This window comes from Enhydra lutris, unplaced genomic scaffold (genome assembly GCF_002288905.1).
Source record: "Enhydra lutris kenyoni isolate GAN:26980312 unplaced genomic scaffold, ASM228890v2 scaffoldscaffold26, whole genome shotgun sequence".
Lineage (NCBI taxonomy): Eukaryota > Metazoa > Chordata > Mammalia > Carnivora > Mustelidae > Enhydra > Enhydra lutris.
The window spans coordinates 1,704,580-1,723,054 of NW_019154110.1; the positions used below are offsets into that span (position 1 = coordinate 1,704,580).

An 18,475-nucleotide genomic window follows, 5' to 3' on the forward strand; every position below is an offset into this window, starting at 1 on the left:
GGAGATTAGTGGCCCTACTGCATAAACACTTCCACAGCAGAGACTCTGGCCCTGCATTATACCGTGACGATAACTACAAGCTCTTTGAAGTGGTGACTTTCTGCAGAGTTTAGAGAGAGACCCAGGCTATAAGTATAGGACCAGCAAATCTCGAAAGGGCTATTTATCTTCATATTAAACTTAACAGAGCTCAAAACAGGAGGAGGAACAGGACAACAAAGGTTAAGGATAAAGCACTTTATTGCAAAGTATACACTGAAACAACATGGGGGCAGGCTTCCTGTCATATGTAATCTGCCATCCCTTGAGGGTTTTGTTCCTCCAGGGTATTTGAATGTGAAACTGCACCGTTAAATGCCCCTGGGGTCCAGAATTTTGCCTATGAAGAGAAGGGCCCCCGTGTCTGTGTCTCTCAGTACAAAGATGAAAGGTTGGTTAAGGTGATAGTCCAGGGGAAAGGTGAGGTGGGCAGGCTGGAGTCCTGGGCTGGGTGCGGTGCCTGCCCCATCCTCGTTCCACTCGAAGCCAGATCGATGTTCCACTTGGGTAAGTTTAATAGGTTTGCCTGTGATCTTGCTAAAGTCGGGCGAATCAAACAAGGATTGCAGTTCTGCAGAAATTGAGAGAGTTCCATTAAAACGCAGCCTTCACCCAGCACCCTGCACAAGAGTAGAGTCCTGGTTCTTAAATCCTGATTCTCAAGGAGGCAGGCAAGCTGGGAGTAGAACCCCACTTTGGACCTTCAGTGAGGTCTATAGACCTCTAGGCTGGGTAGGGTTCAAGTGACTTGCCCAAGAGCACTCAAAAACCAGCTCAACAGACGTGTCTTTTGAGAGGCAGTGTTCTGTTGCGAGATGTAGGCTTCTGGGACTAAGGAATGCGTCTGATAAGGGCAGTTCATGCCTCCCCTCCAGTGCTAGTAGAATTAAGGAATCGTCCATGGCCTCCCCACAAAGCCACAGAGCCCTTGAGTGCTGCTTAGCAAGGCGGAAAGCTCAAAAAGCTCAACCCCACCCACCCCAAGAGCAGAGTGGCCTGGCGGACATACTCATCTCCTGCAGGGACTTAGTGACTTCGCCTTCGTAACTCAGCTTCAGCTTGGGGATGGTCAGGACTGCCTGAATAGTCTTCAGTTCTCGGTCTATGTCATGAATGAACTCAGAGGTGAGGCTCTCTTCTATCATGGTCAAGTTCTGGGTTACTTTCAGAGGCAGGAAGAAGATGATACTCATGCTGCCAGTCAGGGGCAGCTGGGCAATCTGAAACCGCAGGGAGGGAGCACATGGGTTAGTTCCTTGGAGCCCAAGAGCCCAGGCCTAGACACACACACTCCAAGCTGCCTTCTCCTCTCCTGCTGTGGGGTTCCCTGGCCGTGATTTCCCCAGCCCCTAATCTCTTTAACGACTGTCCCTCTTGGCCATTGCCTTCCGGCTACAAGATGTTTACTGAAGTTCCTTCAAAAAAACGTAGGCTGTTGTCTTTTCTTACCTCAGCCTAATACCGACTGAAGTTATGCACTGAAAGAATTTTCTCCCAAAGATTGTCTGCCAGTAGTTACTGATCAGCTGTTATTTACAGAGCCCTGGACTAGAACTGGGGATGCTGAGCACAGGAACACAGAAGCAGTAATAAAATGGGTCTTTGGGGGCACCTGGATGGCTCAGTCGTTTAAACGTCTGCCTTTGGCTCAGGTCACAATCCCAGGGTCCTGGGATTGAGTCCCGTGTCGGGCTCCCTGCTCAGCAGAGCGCCTGCTTCTCCTTTTCCCACTCCCCCTGCTCATAGTCTCTCTCTCTCTCTCTCTCTCTCTATCAACAATAAATAAAATCTTAAAAAAAAAACATAAAATGGGGGGACGCCTGGGTGGCTCAGTTTGTTGGACGACTGCTTTCGGCTCAGGTCATGATCCCGGAGTCCCGGGATCGAGTCCCACATCGGGCTCCCAGCTCCACGGGGAGTCTGCTTCTCTCTCTGACCTTCTCCTCGCTCACACTCTCTCTCACTGCCTCTCTCCCAAATAAATAAATAAAATCTTAAAAAAAATAAAATAAAATGGGTCTTTGGAGCAGAGGTTCTTAACCTTAGGTCCGTGGGACAGACAACATCAGGAGTCTTAGCCCCTGAACCCACATACAGAAATGCATGTGTGCACACATGACATTTCTCTCAAGTGTTTTAGGCGTTTTGTCAGATTCCCAAAGAAAAAGATTTAAGAACTACCAACTTAGAATTAAAAGATGTCAGGTTTGTGGAAAAACTTAGAATGCCAGCCATTTAGGGTGTGTGACCATTTTTTTTTTAATTTGGCTTTGAATTCTAGAAATAAAAGTTCCTCCCAAAGAAAGAAAAAAAGGAGAGGCAGAGAAAGAAGGGGGAAAAGACAAGAAAACACCAGCATGTGATTTGCCCAGTCTTGGCCCATTTCACATTATCTGTTAATCCTTACAGCAAACCCTAGGAGGATGAGTTTCGAGACCCATCCTTCATTTTAAGAAGAAAGGCTCAGAAAAGCTATTGACTTGCTGAAAGCTACACAGCAGGCAGAATTTAGACAGCTGTCCCATCTCAAAAGTCAGCCTGTTTCACTATATGCCATCCTGCCTGTCTCTGTCCTCCCCTCTGCCCACCACTCATCCAGCCCCTACACACCTTGCAGTTGAGATCAGAGTCCAAGCCATAGCGTAAGATGGCCTTAGGGTCTGACATCATGGGGACTCTCACAGTCCTCTCCTCATCCAAGTGGAAATCCTGAAGGGAAGTCTTTCTGGAGTCAAACTTTGTTACCCACTGCCCTGAAATGAAACAAATGGGAGTGCCCTGAGCCCCAGGAGACCAGACAGGCATTGGGACTGGGGCTGGGAGACCAAAACCTATGGTTGAAAGGCGCCTGCCTAAAGGAATCTTAGAGGCCCCGACACATCAGGGAACAGCTCTGTCTGAGAACGTGTGGGCCGGACTACGATATGTCAAGGATCTGAATAGCTTCCATATAGAGACTCGGGAGGAATTACTGATTTGACCCTATGGACCATACAAGTTCTGTGATGGCCTGGGAGAAAAGTCAGCTGGTATCTCCTCTCGCAGTGAGGTGTCTGGAGGACAGGATCAGAGGAGATCAGGCTGCAAGGGACTCCGACATCACCCCTCTGGAAAATCACTGAAGCCCAGAGGGGCAGAGGCACTGGCAGGTGTTCAAACAGTGAGGCGGTAACCAAGCTCCCTACGGTTCAAGTTGACTTTTAATATGCTGGCCTATAATGGCTTCTCTCACTTTCTGGAGATCAGTGCTTCAAGTAGGGCCTCTCTCAAGGTCAGGGTCCCACTAGCTACTGCCTGATAGACAGAAGTTACAGAAAAGCATTTCAAGGAGAGGTTGCCCCAAATCCCACCCACGTCTTCTCTGATTGGGGCCAGCCTCACACGGCCTGTGGAGGAGTCTCAGGCACATCACTACGGCAGCATGCTATGAGAGAACTAACGGTTTGTTGAATACTTGTGCCCTGGGCACAGGGCTTCGGCTGGTGTGAAGACACGAGGCAATGTAGACAGCCTCTGAAGTAAGTGCGTCATCCTGTGTCAGAGGTGAGGCCTGTGCAGGGCTTAATGCCGGGGAAGGCCCAGCTGGGCTTTGACCCTCATCTGACTCCAGCACGAATCTCACAGTGCCCACCCCCAAACAGGCCCCCGAGGGCTAGCACTTTCTTCTCCCTTCTAGGCTTTGTGCACGGTCTCTTAACACTTTGTAGACACACACCGCAGGTTTGCCTGGGCCCAGAAGACAAGAACAGAGCCTTCAGGCAGGTGCTTTCCCCAGGTCATCCTCTGGCTTCGCCTCTCGGTTCCTGCTGAGCTCCGTCTCTGACGTCCCCCCTTCCCCAGCCCCTCTGACACCTCCCCTCCACCCTTGGCCAAAAGAGAAGTGGAGCCCTCACCCTTGAAGTGAGCCACACCGAGGAGGAGAATGCTGACTCCACTGGGTATTTCCTGGGTGGACCTAGCGATTTTCCCTTTCATCTGGGCCTGCACCCAGTTGTTAACCTCCTGAAGGTCCAAGCGAGGGTTGCCGGTCAGGATTCTGGGCCTGGTGCCATAGGACTTCTCCAGCGGTGTGACAAAGCTGGATTTTATCCGCAGCTCTGGGAAGAGATGGAGTAGGGTTAAGTGTGCTCTGAGCTCCCAACCAGCATCTGCTCTGGGAGAGCGCGCCAGGCTGAGGTTCTGGTTTACCACTCAGCAGGCCCTGACTTCCTGCCTAGTGACTTCCCGTGACTTGCCCAGACTCCCAGCCAGCTTCCCCAGGCGCTGGGCAGAGAACAACAAATTTCAGTCATTGCTGTTTCTCTTCAGGTTACCACACTCCCTGGGCCCTCCCACCATCTCTCTCAGTCTGCTTCCTCTTTCCGATCCCTTTTGAGCTCACGGGGCCTCTTCCTGCCCACCAGCACCAGGCCCAGCCTGGGCAGATGGTGATCTAGTGTTTAGAAAGAAATGCCCTGGGTGCCTGGGTGGCTCAGTTGATTAAGCAACTGCCTTTGGCTCAGGTCATGATCCTGGAGTCCCGGGATAGAGTTCTGCATCAGGCTCCCTGCTCAGCGGGAAGTCTGCTTCTTCCTCTGACCCTTCCCTCTCTCATCCTCTCTCTCTCAAATAAATAAATAAAATCTTAAAAAAAAAAAAAAAAAAAAAGAAGAAGAAGAAAAGAAAGAAACCGCCCACCACCAGAGGAGCATAGAGCCCCAAATTCCTCCAGCATCCCGGGCTAGCAAGGTGACCCACTCCTTTCAAAGATGATCCGGGAAGCACTCTTGAAGTTCTTCTCGGGGGCAGTGATGGCAGCAAGGAGCTCCTTATAGGTGCCATGGATGTCCGGGTTGCTGATCAGGTCGTAGTAGAGGGCCCGGTGGATGGTGGATTCTGTCCGCTGTTCCGCTCCTGCCAGAGACCGGGGTGGGAGCCTTAATACCTGGCCACCAGGGCCCAGGTCAGGCCAGCTCCTGGGGTGGGACACCACGCTCTTGGTCTTCCACTGTTCATACTGGTGGCATTCTTGCTGGGCAAGAAATTTGAAGGCAGTGGAAGAAAAGATTTTCCTCCAGCAGGTGAAGGCCATCAGGCCTAGAGAGAGCAACAAGGGCTGGAGGGAGGGTTCAAGCCCCCGAGCTTCTCTGGCCACAGCCCTTACCAGAAAGTTTGGTGGTCACCTGCTCATGACTCTCCCCCCCCCCCCCCCCCCCCACAGCCGGGAACTCAGCTGTGAGCGAGTAAAGGCAAGGACCACCCCCACTTGTAGGCGGTTGTATCCCCAGGACCTAGCCAAATGGCTGGCACGCAGAAGCTTGTGTTAAGGATGGAGTGTCAAAGTCATCCCGTCATCAGTAAGTGTTCGTGAGGCCATGTCTCCAAGTCAGCAGTGCTCTGCACCCTCTGCAGAGCTGGGGTGGGGGGTTGTAGGTACACGCAAAGGGACCCCAGTGGGCCGCTCTCTCACCACCTCTCTGCAGGGGCCACAGGCCGATCCAGGCACCCGAGGCTGTCCCCATCTGAGAACTCACCCAGCGAGAGTGCGGAGAGAGCGGTAGCCACACTGAGTGGGGATAGCAGCACGTTGGCAGCTGGGCTGAGGCTGGACCTCACGCGGTACAGGTCATACCCAAAGTTGGAGATGGCCGCTGCTAGCTTATTCACAGGGACCTTGAAGAAGGGGTCCTCCTCTTCCACGGGCACCCCTGTGGTGTCGGGGTCTGGGGAGTCCTGGATTTGAGTACAAGGGCCATCAGAGATGAGCTGTGTGTGATGGGAACCCTCGTTGCTTTGAGTGGGATTGTCCTTCTGGCCCCTTAGAGACGTCCTGGCTGAGTACCCTACATGTAGCCTGATGTTAGAAGGAGAGTGTGATCCTGGATCCTGCCGGAGTTCTTGGCTGGGGACAGGCAGTCCCACATAGAAATTAGCTGACCAGGGGCGCCTGGGTGGCTCAGTGGGTTGGGCCGCTGCCTTCGGCTCGGGTCATGATCTCAGAGTCCTGGGATCGAGCCCCGCATCGGGCTCTCTGCTCGGCGGGGAGCCTGCTTCCTCCTCTCTCTCTGCCTGCCTCTCTGCCTGCTTGTGATCTCTCTGTCAAATAAATAAATAAAATCTTTAAAAAAAAAAAAGAAAGAAAGAAATTAGCTGACCAGGTTTAAATACTAGTGACCTGTGAGCCTCAGGCCTGGGACATACTTAAAAAGAGGGAGGGGGGATGCTTGGATGGCTCAGTTGGTTAACTGTCTGTCCTCGGCTCAGGTCATGATCTCGGGTCCTGGGATCAAATCCTGCAGCAGGCTCTCTGCTCATCCGGGAGTCTGCTTCTCCCTCTGCCTGCTGGTCCCCCTGCTTGTGCACTCTCTCCCTCTCTCTCTGACAAATAAATAAGATCCTTTTAAAAAGAGAGAGAGAAAGAGAAGAGTGCCCTCCCTTCCAAGGAACCTTGCTCTCAGGCCAGAGCAAGCTGCCTGTCTTCCCCCTTGTTAACTGCTTCCAACTCTCTATCTGGACCCTCCTGTGATTCCCCCCACCCCAATCCCATCTTTCATGGCCCCTGATCGCGCAGCATCTCCTCCACAACTTTTCCCTAATCACCCCAAGCTGAAGGCCCGTTTTGGTTTCCTGAACTTTTTAGGGGATCAGCTCCCACTTACATATTAACCACCTACCATGTGACAGACTGTGCTGGTTCTTTTCACTGGAGTCACTTCATTTCCTGCTTGTTGATCTATTTGATACCTCAAAAGACTGAGTTCCTTGAAGGCAAGATCTGAGTCCTTTATATTTCCGCCCCGCCCCAGCCCCTACAGAGCAGGTATTCAGTAGGTAAAAAGTAAGTGACGGCCACAATGGCCCTGCAAGGGTAGTTTTGGTTTCTCTTTAAAGATTATTTATTTGTGGGATGCCTGGGTGACTCAGTGGGTTAAATCCTCTGCTTTTGGCCCAGGACATGATCCCAGGGTCCTGGGATCCAGCCCCACATCAGGCTCTGTGCTCAGCAGGGAGCCTGCTTCCTCCTCTCTCTCTGCCTGCCTGTCTGCCTACTTGGGATCTCTGTCTGTCAAATAAATAAATAAAATCTTTTTTTTTTTTTTTAAGAGTATTTATTTGAGAGAAAGAAGGCGAGCACACGTGCGCACTCGAACAGGGGAAGAGCCAGAGGGAGAACAGGGAGCCCGATGCGGAGACTTGATCCCAGGACCCCAAGACCTAAGCCAAAGGTAGAGACTTAACCTACTGAGCCACACAGCTGCCCCTGGATAGGTATTTTTAATCCCATTTTACAGGTAAGAAAGAGACTCGAGGGGCACCTGGGTGGCTCAGTTGTTGAGCATCTGCGCTCAGCTCTCGTCATGGTCTCAGAGTCCTGGGATGGAGCCCCACATTGGGCTCCCTGCTCAGCAGGAAACCTGCTTCTCCCTCTCCCACTCCCCCTGCTTGTGTTCCCTCTTTTACTGTGTCTCTTCTGAAATATAAACAAATAAAATCTTTAAAAAAAGAAAGAAATTTAAAAAGAAGAAAGGAAAGGAAGGAAGGAAGGGAGGGAGGGAGGGGGAAAGGAAGAAAGAAACTGACTCAGTTCAAAGTGACTTGTCTGCAGTAACAAAGCTAAGAAGTGAGAGGTAGAGCCAGAACTCTCAACCACGTCCAGGACTCCAGCCAGTAGCCCGGGCTACCCTGGGCCCTCACTGTCCCTTAGCCTGAGATTCTCAGCATCTGTCTCCGCAGTCTGACCGTGCTTCCTCCAGACAGAAAAGGTACCTTTCTGCACGCTTACATCTCCACTGCACTCTGGTCGCTATCGGAACAAAAATCCAGGACCACCATCCTGTCAGTGAGACCCACGAGTGCCCCAAGGTAGTGAGAAAAGGTCTTCACTGAAAGGGATACCCCCGGGCTTGCACTGAAAGGGATACCCCCGAGCTTGCTAGACTGCCTTCACTTTTCACCTTCTGGGATCTTACTTTTGTCTCCACTGTGTTCTCTGAAAGGCAAGGCGAGATGTTTTCTGTCTGTTTTGCTGAAGGAGAAATCCAGGCCTTATCTACACAGGAAGGCCAGAGTCTGGCCTGGAACCCGGTGTCTGTCCCATCCCCCTTGCTGCCTGCTAAGGAGGGGTGGGGATTGCCCACACCCCGCCTCACACCAACCCCACTGACCTGGGGGCTGCCCGCGCTGTCCTGGCAGCTGCTGTGCGCGAGGAGGGCTCCAGTCCAGAGGAGAAGCACGAGGGCCTGCATCCTGGGGCCTGCAAGAAAACAAGAGGTAGGAGGCTATCCCCCTCACCCACCGCCTGCTCCGCCAGCCACCCTGAGTGGGGCGCAGGAGCTTCCCAGGACGAGGCACCTTACCTCTGACCTCCCCAGGCTGGAAGCGGACCTTCAACTTGACGGTCCCTCCCTCTGAGTGCCTTGCCACCCCTCCACCTGCCTCATGGCCTACAGCCCCAGGATGAGTCTGTGCTTTTGTCCCCCTGTGTGTGTGAGGAGATCTGGGGGCCTCAAGCCCCAGGGTCATGGACTCCAGGGCCGTGGAGACCCAGCAGTGGGCTCCTCTGTGTGGCTGTGGCCTAGCAGAAATGCACAGCACAGCTCTTCTCTGGAGACATAGGACCAGCTCATGATACAGAATTTGGGGTAATGTCAGAATGGGACAGAATCTAGTTCCCATAGGTAGAATTACAGAACACAGAGAAGGGAGGCATCTGTTCCAGCTCCTCGCCATCCTCAGGAAGTTCTCAGACCCTGTCCTTGAATTACTCTGGTCTAGAACCTGTGGCCTCATAAGGGACTCATTCCCTTCAGAGATAGTTTTCTATGTAGAGTTCTTACTCTCCTGCTAAGGAACACTGGGTCTAGGGGCCAAGAGCCTGGGTTCAAATCTCAATTCTGTGTCTTAATAGCTCTCTTGAGAACTCACAGCATCTTCTCTTGCAAAATGGAAATCAGATAGTTCTTGATATGAGCAATAAATCAGATCACATCTCCAAAGAAATGAACAGCACAAAGGCAGGTGAGCTCTGCAGTGATCCTAGAGCTAAAAATGTGTCTCCCTATACCTGGAGCCCCAGGGCCCCCCTTCTCTCCTAGGGAGCCAGATCCTCTGCCCCCTAGTAGCTCAAAAATAGCTCTTAAACCCTCGGAGCTTTCTTTCCTTCAGGTTAAACAACCCCAGGACCCTTCACATCCCCAGCAGTGGCCTCTTCCAACCAGCTCCCTCTAGCCCCTGAACCACAAGGGAAAAGGGAAATCTGGGCCCAGGGTTCAGGTCTCCATGTCTGCCACCATCCCTCAGCCTCCTGCACTTGCCATGTCCATGAACTCACCCCTTGGAGTTAGGATGTGGGGTGGGAGGGGATGAAAGCAGCTGGGAGGTCCCGCAGATAGGATCTTCCAAGGGGCCTTCTGTTTAAAAAGTGGGACAAGATCTCAGTAACTAGGACCTTCGGTTGGTCCCTGTCTCGCCCCCACCACCACCCATATTGCCAGGTCACCAATTTATAACATCTGTGTTCCCTGACCCTCACCTCCCCTACGCACACGCACGCACACACAGGCCAAGGCTCTCTGGCACATTCACGGTCATCATTTCTATGCCCATCAATACCCTCCCACGCGCGCAGCACACATACTTTCCTGACTTCTCAGAGCAAATAGGAAAGTTGGGAGTGGGATGTGTGATTTTTGGCGGAAGTCCTTAGAATCAAGCCAGATAATCCACTGGACAACACTGGAGAGATGAAAGGCAACGAAAGAAGGGACCACCTTTCAGAGTTTGCTCAGTCTGTGGCTGGACTGCAAGTGGGAAGCAGCCCAGCTTTCTTCCCAAACCCTGATCTGGAGCTTGTGTCCCAGAGTGAGCCCCACAGACCCCAAGTCCTCACCCAGCTGCTCTCCTGCCCAGCTGCCCCTGGCGCTCAGAGAGAACCTCCCCTTGAGCCAGCAGGACAAGATTTCTTTGATACAAGCTAGAGACCCGGAACACCAGACAGTCTCACAGCTGCTCTCTCCGCCCTCCCAGCTGCACCCCAGAGCTAGGAGGAGTCTTCTTGCCTGAGCCCCAGCAGACTGGGGTATCAGAGACCACAAAATTCCCTGAGATTTCTAGGCGGCAAGGGTATAGGAAATGCTATTACTGCTAGCATCTCTGGCCCCGGTAGGGAGCTGAGACAGGAGGGACACGGGGCTCAGCCTGGCATAGTGTTTAAGAAAACCAAGTTCATGGGGCACCTGGGTGGCTCAGTGGGTTAAAGCCTCTGCCTTCAGCTCAGGTCGTGATCCCAGGGTCCTGAGATTAAGCCCTTCATCGGGCTCTCTGCTCAGCAGGGAGCCCGCTTCCCTTCCTCTCTCTCACTCTGCCTACCTCTCTGCCTACTTGTGATCTCTGTCTGTCAAACAAATAAATAAAATCTTTAAAAAAAAAAAAAATGAAAACCAAGTTCACAGTTCAAATGCGCTTAAAGGTCAAACCTTCTCTGTAGGAGTTCCCACAGAGTCAGTGCGAGCCCTGGGTTGTGGGATCATGGTCCCCATGTTGGGGGACTGAGGACTGAAGATAAGGTGAGGGACCCTGGCCATGAAAAGCACATGCGTCCCCAGCTGCCCCACAGCCAGTCGCTGGGACAGGTAGTATTTTCATGGCCTCTAAATCCTCCACCTCCCCACCCTAAGGATGGAGGAAGAGGAGAGATTATGGAGAGCCCCCCAAAAGGGCCCTGGGAGGGCAGAGAGTCAGAATCTACATGGGGTTGGGGGTCCCTCTGAGCCCACTCGATGCCCTGTCCAAGGTGATTGTTCTGTGGCCTGAGGGCAGGCAGCCGCCACCTGGCCAGGGACACAGGGACACTGATGCCATCCGTCCAAAGGGCAGTATCTAAGCCAGACTCCTGTCCCACTAGGAGTGGGAGGGCATGGGGAGGAGGTAGATATTCTCTCCGCTGGGCCAAGGTCAGGCTTTCCTTTCTGCAGCATTTACCAAAATCAGGAGACACTGGGATTTTGTGATCTTGCCTTCCAGCTGGGAGGATAGACTTGAGCCAATACATGTGTTTCAGATTAAATCCAGTTGTGAGACAAACACCATCCCTCCTCCTCCTCCTTCCAGCACCACACAGCCTAAAGCCACATGGCAGTGGACCTCCTGGGCAGTGCAGGGAAGGACACCGCCCTCCCTCCTGGCTTTGGAAGGGCGGGCCCGGGGGTGCCCTCCAGGCCCGCTCCGCCTTTGGCGACCCCGCCAGTCCCCGGGCAGCGTTCCTTGTGGAGTCTTGGAACCTGAGTGAGTGAGGTCAGGGGCACCCGTGAGTTTCTACTCCGCACACCCCAGGAGGACTGGCCCTAGAAGCAGACCTCCCTAGCCCCCTTGGCCTTCCACCCTCAGCCCAGGGGCTGTACTCCTGGTGGACGGGCCTGGGCCAGACGATGATGGGGTTTCTGCGAAGCCTGTGGCTTTTCTTGGGCCCAGACCCTCCCCTTGCTGTGGCTTACCCCCAGGAGCAGAAAGAGTGCGGGCAGCCATCCTCTCCAGCACGGGCCGCAGGCCCCCGAACCCCACACACAGGCTGTACTAAATAGCGGTCATTGTTTGCCAACGGCCAAAGCCCATGGATCTCCCAGCGTTCACTGGCAACTAATTTGGCCAAAGAGAAGGGATGGGTGCTGGATCGAAGGGCCCAGGTGTCCTGCCTTCCAGTCTTCTGCAGGGCTCAGCAGGCTAGTAGTGGCTTGGCTTGGAAATCAGCACCAGCTGAACTTGAAAAAGCAGCAGGGAGCTGAGCCCAAGCCAAGGCTGGACTGGGTGAGGGGAGCAGGCTGCCTCCCGACTGCCCCAGGGAAGCCCAGCTAAGGGGCAACCTCCTTCCCTGGTGCGGGGTGGGGGGGGCGCGGGGGCCACAGAGCCCCTCTGAGGTGCTGCTCAGAACCTAGCCTGCAGCTGTGTCCTCTGCCCCTTCCCACCACAGCCCTCCCCATGGCTACCCACCTACTTCATTCAAAAGTCTTCCCAGCCCCTCCTCCTAGTGGGGCTTGGGGAAAAGTGGGCCCTGGGCCTCTGAGCCCCAACTCCCTCTGCCCTCTCTCATCCTCTCACCCCGGGGCCCAAGCAGCAGGGGCCACTGTCTCCCCACCTCCTCTCCCTTGCACCCCTCTTTGCTGATCCCTGGAGTGCTCCTGCCTCCCCCAGCCCAGGGGACCCTCTCCAGTCTTGCCCTGATGCTCTAACACCGGAGGGGGAGCTGCTTTACCTGTGGGTGTGCCGCAGTTGCCACCAGCCTAGGTCTGTCTGCACACTGAGGGGCTCCAGCAAACACCCAGAGCTTTTGCTGCGCCTCCTAGTCCAGAGCCCAGCAAGCTTCAGATTACAGCTACTCTTTCTTAAAGCGACCTGCACTCAATTCAGATTCTGTGATTGCATCATTGCCTGATGTTAACTTTTACCCACTGCTGCCCTTCCACCCCACACCCCCAACACACACACACACACACACACACACAGGGCAGACCTTCCTCCAGGGCCCTGGCCTGCCTCCTGCCTGAGGTCCCACCCCCAGAGGGCACCCTGGCCCACTTGGGTGGGAGACAGGGCTGAGGAAGAGTCTTCTGGAGGAAGCCTGGAAAGCAGGCCAGACCAGAGCAAACCCCACTCCTGTGCTGGGACTCTAGATTTTCCTGGTCCTTGGCTCTGACACTAACTGGGAGTTGGAGAAGACAATTCTCGTGGCTTTCTTTGGCTGAAAAAGGAAGGGAAGGGATGGAATTGGGATGTCTCTTTGCTTTTTCAGCTCTGGAATTCTGTGATTTCTGAAGATCAGAAAGGGCAGTGGGAAAAACATCTGACCAGAGGAAGAACTGAGCTGTGCTTTAACCATTGGTCCTGAGTGGAGGCTGAGTATGTGCCTGGCACGGCACTGTACAGGTCACCTAGTCAGGACAACACCTTGGCCCCACTCACCTGGGATGCTTAGGACCTTGCATCATGGTTGGGAATCTAAAATACTGACGTGTTGGGGCGCCTGGGTGGCTCAGTGGGTTAAAGCCTCTGCCTTCGGCTCAGGTCGTGATCCCAGGGTCCTGGGATCAAGCCCCACATCGGGCTCTCTGCTCGGTGGGGAGCCTGCTTCCCCCTCTCTCTGCCTCTCTGCCTGCTTGTGATCTCTGTCTGTCAAATAAATAAATAAAATCTTAAAAAAATAATAAAAAAATAAAATAAAATAGTGATGTGGGCAGGGGGCACCAGGGGAGCTGAGTCGGTGAAGTGTCTCCCTTCGGCTCAGGTAACGATCCCGGGGTCGGGAGTCTGCTTCTCTTTCTACCTCTCCTCTCTCCCTGCTCATGTGCGCACGCTCTCACTCTCTCTCAAATAAATACATAAATAAATCTATCTTTTTTTAAAAATGCTGACATGGAAAATAATTAGTTTAACAAAATGCCTTCTAGGCAGATATGAGTGCAGCCCAAAGTCCTGTGGTGGCTTGGAGGAGAGCTCAGAAAAGGGCTGGAGAGCCCTCTGGAATGAATATTTAGCTGAAGGAAGAGAAAATTTAGGGAAACATCACCCCGTGTGAGGCTTCGGGGAGCAGAGCCAGAGCCCCTGGGTAGAACTTCCCAGTGCGCAAGGTTCAGCTTTATGTAAGAAAAAATGTATCAACAGTCAGGGTTCAAGCTTTTGGGGCGCCTGGGTGGCTCAGTGGGTTAAGGCCTCTGCCTTCGGCTCGGGTTGTGATTCCGGGGTCCTGGGATCGAGCCCCACATCAGGCTCTTTGCTTGGCGGGGAGCCTGCTTCCTCCTCTCTCTCTGCCTGCCTCTCTGCCTACTTGTGATCTGCATCTGTCAAATAAATAAATAAAATCTTTTTACTTGGGGTGCCTGGGTGGCTCAGTGGGTTAACCGTCTGCCTTCAGCTCAGGTCATGATTCCAGGGTCCTGGAATCAAGTCCTGTATCCAGCTCCATGCTCAGCAAGGAGTCTGCTTCTCCCTCTCCCTCTGCCTGCCGTTCTGCCTAATGTGCTCTCTCTCTCTGTCAAATAAATAAATAAAATCTTAAAAAAAAATAGAGTACCTCTATGCAAGGCACTAACTAGATATGTGGAGGAGGAGGAAGAGATAGATGAATAAGATTCAGTGTCACACTCCAGAAATTTACTGACCAGTAACAAAGGCTGGTATAAAAACAGATCATTCCACTATAATGTGGACACGTTCTATGCCAGCAGTCTCTACAGCCAATACAGTACAATAGCCGTTAGTCATGTGGCCACAGAGCCCCCAAAATGTGGCCTGTCTGAGCTGCTCTAAGTGTAAAATACACATCAGACTTTGGATATTTAGTATGACAAAAATATTGTAAAGTATCTCAATAATTTTAATGCTGATTATATATACTGGGTTAAATAAAATATTAAACTTAATTTCACCTATTTCTTTTTTAATGTGACTACTAGAAAATCTTCAATCACATATGTAGTTTGCACTGTATTTCTATTGGACAGCATTGTTCTGTAGGGAATTGTGGTAATGTGGTTGGAATATATGAACCTAAGATGAATCTTGAAGGGTGAATAAGAATGGGTTAAGCTGGGGCGTCTGGGTGGCTCAGTGGGTTAAGGCCTCTGCCTTCAGCTAAGGTCATGGTCTCAGAGTCATGGGATCGAGCCCCACATCAGGCTCGCTGCTCCGTGGGGAGCCTGCTTCCTCCTCTCTCTCTCTCTGCCTGCCTCTCTGCCTACTTGGGATCTCTCTGTCAAATAAGTAAATAAAATCTTAAAGAAAAAAGAGAGAGAGAGAGAGAGAGAGAGAGAGAATGAGCTAAGCATAGAGAGGCAGGAAGGGCAGAACTATCCATGTGGACAAGTTAAAATTGGATCCCTATCTCACACCATACACAAAAAGTAGCTCTAGCTACATTAGGGATTAAACATGAACAGCAATTTCTGCTTTTGCAGAAGCTTTCTTTCTTTTTAAAAAATATTTTATATATTTATTTGAGAGACAGAGCACAAGAGCAGGGAGAGGGACATGCAGACGCTCCGCTGAGTAGGGATCCCAACCCAAGGCTAGATTCAAGAATTCTGAGATCATGACCTGAGCCAAAAGCAGACCCCCAACCAACTGAGCCACCCAAAAGATTGATAAATTTGATACTAAAGTTAAAACCTCATTTTCAGGAAGAGATACCATTAAAAAAAAAAAAAGAAAACAAAAGCCTTACACTAGGAGAAAATATCTGTTACACAGGTAACTGACAGAAAAAGATTTTGAATGCTAATATAGTAAAAAACTATAAATTAATACAAAAAATAAAAACTCAGCAGAAACATAGTCCCAGGTAATTCGCAGAAGAATCCTAACAGGCCAATAGACTTCTGAAAAAGATGTTTCATCCTCACCATAATCAGGGGAATGCAAATCAAAACCATAATTTCACGAGCGCATCTCACACTCACCAGATGGGCAAAATTTAAACATCTGACAAGACCAAGTGTTGGTGAGGGTGTGGACAACCAGGATCCCTCCTGCCCTGCTGGTGAGGAAGTGGGAATGTAAACTGACACAACCACTTTGAAGAAGAATCTGGCACCAAAGGGGAAAGCTGTGCGTAACCCTATGTGATGGCCTTTGCCGTTAAAGATGGGTAAACCCAAACCCACAACTCGGCACTTCCACCCCTAAGCATGTGCGCTGGAAGAACTCCACACGGGTGCACAAAGTATGCATGTACGAGAATGTTATGGTGGCACTGTTTGTAATGCAAAAAAAAAGTAAAGTCTCCTTGCAAACCTATTAGTAGCTGAGTAGACAGAGGTGGAGAAGTCTTACAGCCCTGAGAAATCGTGCCGGGAAGCCACTTATATCAACACAGATCTGTCTGCTGAGCAATGGCGTTGTGCGGTTGACTACACCTTTTTGTGTGCTCCAATTATCTCATGGTAGCTTACAGAGAGTCATCCCTCCTCCTCCGATTGCCATCAAGGGTGTCCCGCTCCTGCCGAAGGAGGGGGTTTCCACTGTGCTCTCCATGGGCTCTGCTCCTCCAAGTGGCTGCTTTCCTGCCTAATCCCATATCCCTCTCAAATATCCTCTGTCACTGCCCTCTTTGGGGACACTTTCTCATGCCACATCCCCTAAGGCTACTGCCTGTTTCTCCTGTCTCCTTTCTCACCGCCAGGAGGGAAAGAGCTAGTTATTCTTGTGTTTGTACTGTCTTAGCGCCATTCCCTCCTCAACTGCAATCTTGCCCATCTCCCCATTGGAACCACTGTCTCCAAGTTCGTGGGTGACCTTCATGTTGACCACCAAAAGGACATCTCTTCCCTGGAGAGCAGGCAGTAGAGAGCAGACCGTTCCTCCTTTTTGAAACTCTGCCTCTTCATACACTTCCATTCCCTATACTCCTGCCTCACATGCCGCGTTTTTTGGGTTTTGTTTTGTTTTGTTTTGTTTTTGTCTCCTTTGCTCACTTGATCCTGGGATCCTTTTTCCTTTCCATCTACATCCCCTCTTAGATTATTCCACCAGGGATGCCTGGGTGGCTCAGTGGGTTAAGCGTCTGCCTTCAGCTTAGGTCATGGTCCCAGGTCCAGGGATTGAGTCCCACATTAGGCTCCCTGCTCAGCGGGCAGCCTGCTTCTCCCTCTGCCTGCCACTCCCCCTGCTTGTGCTCTCTCACTCTTTCTCTGACTCAAAAAAATAAAAGTTACTTCCACCAGTTCCATCACTTTAAATGCATCTGTATTCCCAAATATACACTTCCAGCCCCGACCAAGATATCCACCAGCCTATCTGACAAGTCCATATGGATGTCCAGTAGGTAGGACGAACATACAATTTATCATCCAAACACTCCTCAGAGCAAAAGTAGAACTACAGACATGACTTGAACTATCCCATGTTGGTCTACATTAGTGTGGCATTTCAATCATGACATGTTCAAAATAAAAATCTCCAGTCAGTCCTCAGATCTGTCGCTCACCCTGATTCCCATCTCAGTGAAACCCATTTTCTCAAAAAAAAATCCAGGAATCTGAACCATAAACCCCATGAGCCTTAAGCCTTTCCTTTCCCTCATGTCCTGTACAATCGACCCACAAACTCTATAGCACCACCTGCAAAATATTTCTGCATGCTGACCCCTTTCTTCCATTTCCACAGTCGACACCCTGGGCCACACCGCCTGTCTCTTGCCTGCTAACCCACAATTGTCCCTCTACATTCTGTTCTCCACCCAGCAGCCAAGCAAGCCTTCTAGGGCTTAGATCAGACTGTGGTACCCCTCAGTTAAAAGTTTCACACAGTGAGGGGCGCCTGGGTGGCTCAGTGGGTTAAAGCCTCTACCTCTAACTTCCGCTCATGATCCCAAAGTCCTGGGATCGAGCCCCACATCTGTCTCTCTGCTCAGCGGGGAGCCTGCTTCCCCCCCCACCGCCTGCCTCTCTGCCTACTTGTGATCTCTCTCTCTCTCTGTCAAATAAATAAATAAAATCTTAAAAAAAAAAAAGTTTTCCACAGTGAATGGATTATTGCCATCCACAACCCAGATGAAAGTCACAAACATGAGGTTGAAAGAAAGAAGCCAGACCTAAGAGAGCAGACTGTATGATTCCTTTACATGGAGTTCAGAAACAGGAACGATCAATCTGTTGTTAGAAGTCAGGAGAGTGAGGGCGCCTGGACAGCTCAGTCAGTTAAGCATCTTTCTTCAGCTCAAGTCATGATCCCAGGGTCTCAGGATCGAGCCCTGCGTTGGGGGGGGGGGGTCCCTGCTCAGCAGGGAACCTGCTGCTTCCCCTGCTTGTGCTCTCTCTCGCTCACTCTCTCTCAAATAAATAAATAAAATCTTAAAAAAAAAAAAGTCAGGAGAAGGAGTACTAGTTCCTGATGTGGGTGCTGGTTGCACAGGGATATATGATTCATGAGAAAACTCATTAATTCATGTATGGTTCTGACTTATGTGCTTTGCATACTATATTTCAACAGAAGATGTTAACTTGTGTCTTGTCTAGACCCTTCTACCACTAGATTTAGGCTGTGGGGGGCGGGGAGAGGGAGAGGAGGGATCTTGTCTGCTTGCTCACAGCCACATCCCCAGAGCCTAATGCACTGCTGGGCACAGGGGCCCTGATAAGGACTTGCAGGGAGATGCAGAGAAGAGAGCCGGCCAGACCAGCAGCAGGGAGGACCTAGGAGGCAAGGGCAGTGACCCTTGGGCGTGACTAGATCCAGGGCTTACAGCCAGGATGGGGAGGAGAGAGCTGAGAAAGATTTTGCAGGTAAAATTAAGTTGGTGCCTTGCTAAATTCAACTTTCCAATTACTTCTTACTCCATTTTTTAAAAAATATTTTATTTATTTATTTGGCAGAGAGAGATATAGTGAGGGAGGGAACACAAGCGGGGGGGAGTGGGAGAGGGAGAAGCAGGCTCCCCGCTGAGTAGGAAGCCTGATGTGAGGCTAGATCC

At 51.4% G+C, this 18,475-nt stretch overlaps 1 protein-coding gene across 4 annotated transcripts; it reads right to left on the reverse strand.

Annotated features, from left to right (window-relative positions):
- Positions 1 to 222: 222 nt before the first annotated feature.
- On the reverse strand, positions 223 to 12,310 carry LOC111151715 (pigment epithelium-derived factor-like). Of its 4 annotated transcripts, XM_022509874.1 has the most exons (10): positions 12,266 to 12,281; positions 9,656 to 9,753; positions 9,350 to 9,428; positions 8,184 to 8,272; positions 5,553 to 5,751; positions 4,777 to 4,932; positions 3,933 to 4,136; positions 2,650 to 2,792; positions 1,049 to 1,259; positions 223 to 610 (listed from the first exon to the last, which is right to left on the reverse strand). In XM_022509874.1, the coding sequence occupies exons 4-10, from the start codon at positions 8,262 to 8,264 to the stop codon at positions 351 to 353; spliced, it is 1,254 nt and encodes a 417-aa protein (XP_022365582.1). In that variant the 5' UTR covers positions 8,265 to 8,272; positions 9,350 to 9,428; positions 9,656 to 9,753; positions 12,266 to 12,281; the 3' UTR covers positions 223 to 350. The 4 variants fall into 4 exon arrangements, with proteins under 4 accessions (XP_022365582.1, XP_022365580.1, XP_022365581.1 ...); XM_022509872.1 differs by lacking the exon at positions 9,656 to 9,753 and having other exon boundaries at positions 12,266 to 12,310; XM_022509873.1 differs by lacking the exon at positions 12,266 to 12,281 and having other exon boundaries at positions 9,656 to 9,962.
- Between the last annotated feature and the right edge of the window lie 6,165 nt (positions 12,311 to 18,475).

Coding starts and splice junctions, on each gene's coding strand:
- LOC111151715 (XM_022509872.1), bottom strand. CDS start 8,264: ATGCAGGCCCTCGTGCTTCTCCTCTGGACTGGAGCCCTCCTCGCGCAC. Junction 5,752..8,183: donor ACAGCGCGGGCAGCCCCCAG/GTCAGTGGGGTT, acceptor ACTCAAATCCAG/GACTCCCCAGACCCCGACAC. Junction 4,137..4,776: donor CCGGATCATCTTTGAAAGGA/GTGGGTCACCTT, acceptor ATCTCTTCCCAG/AGCTGCGGATAAAATCCAGC.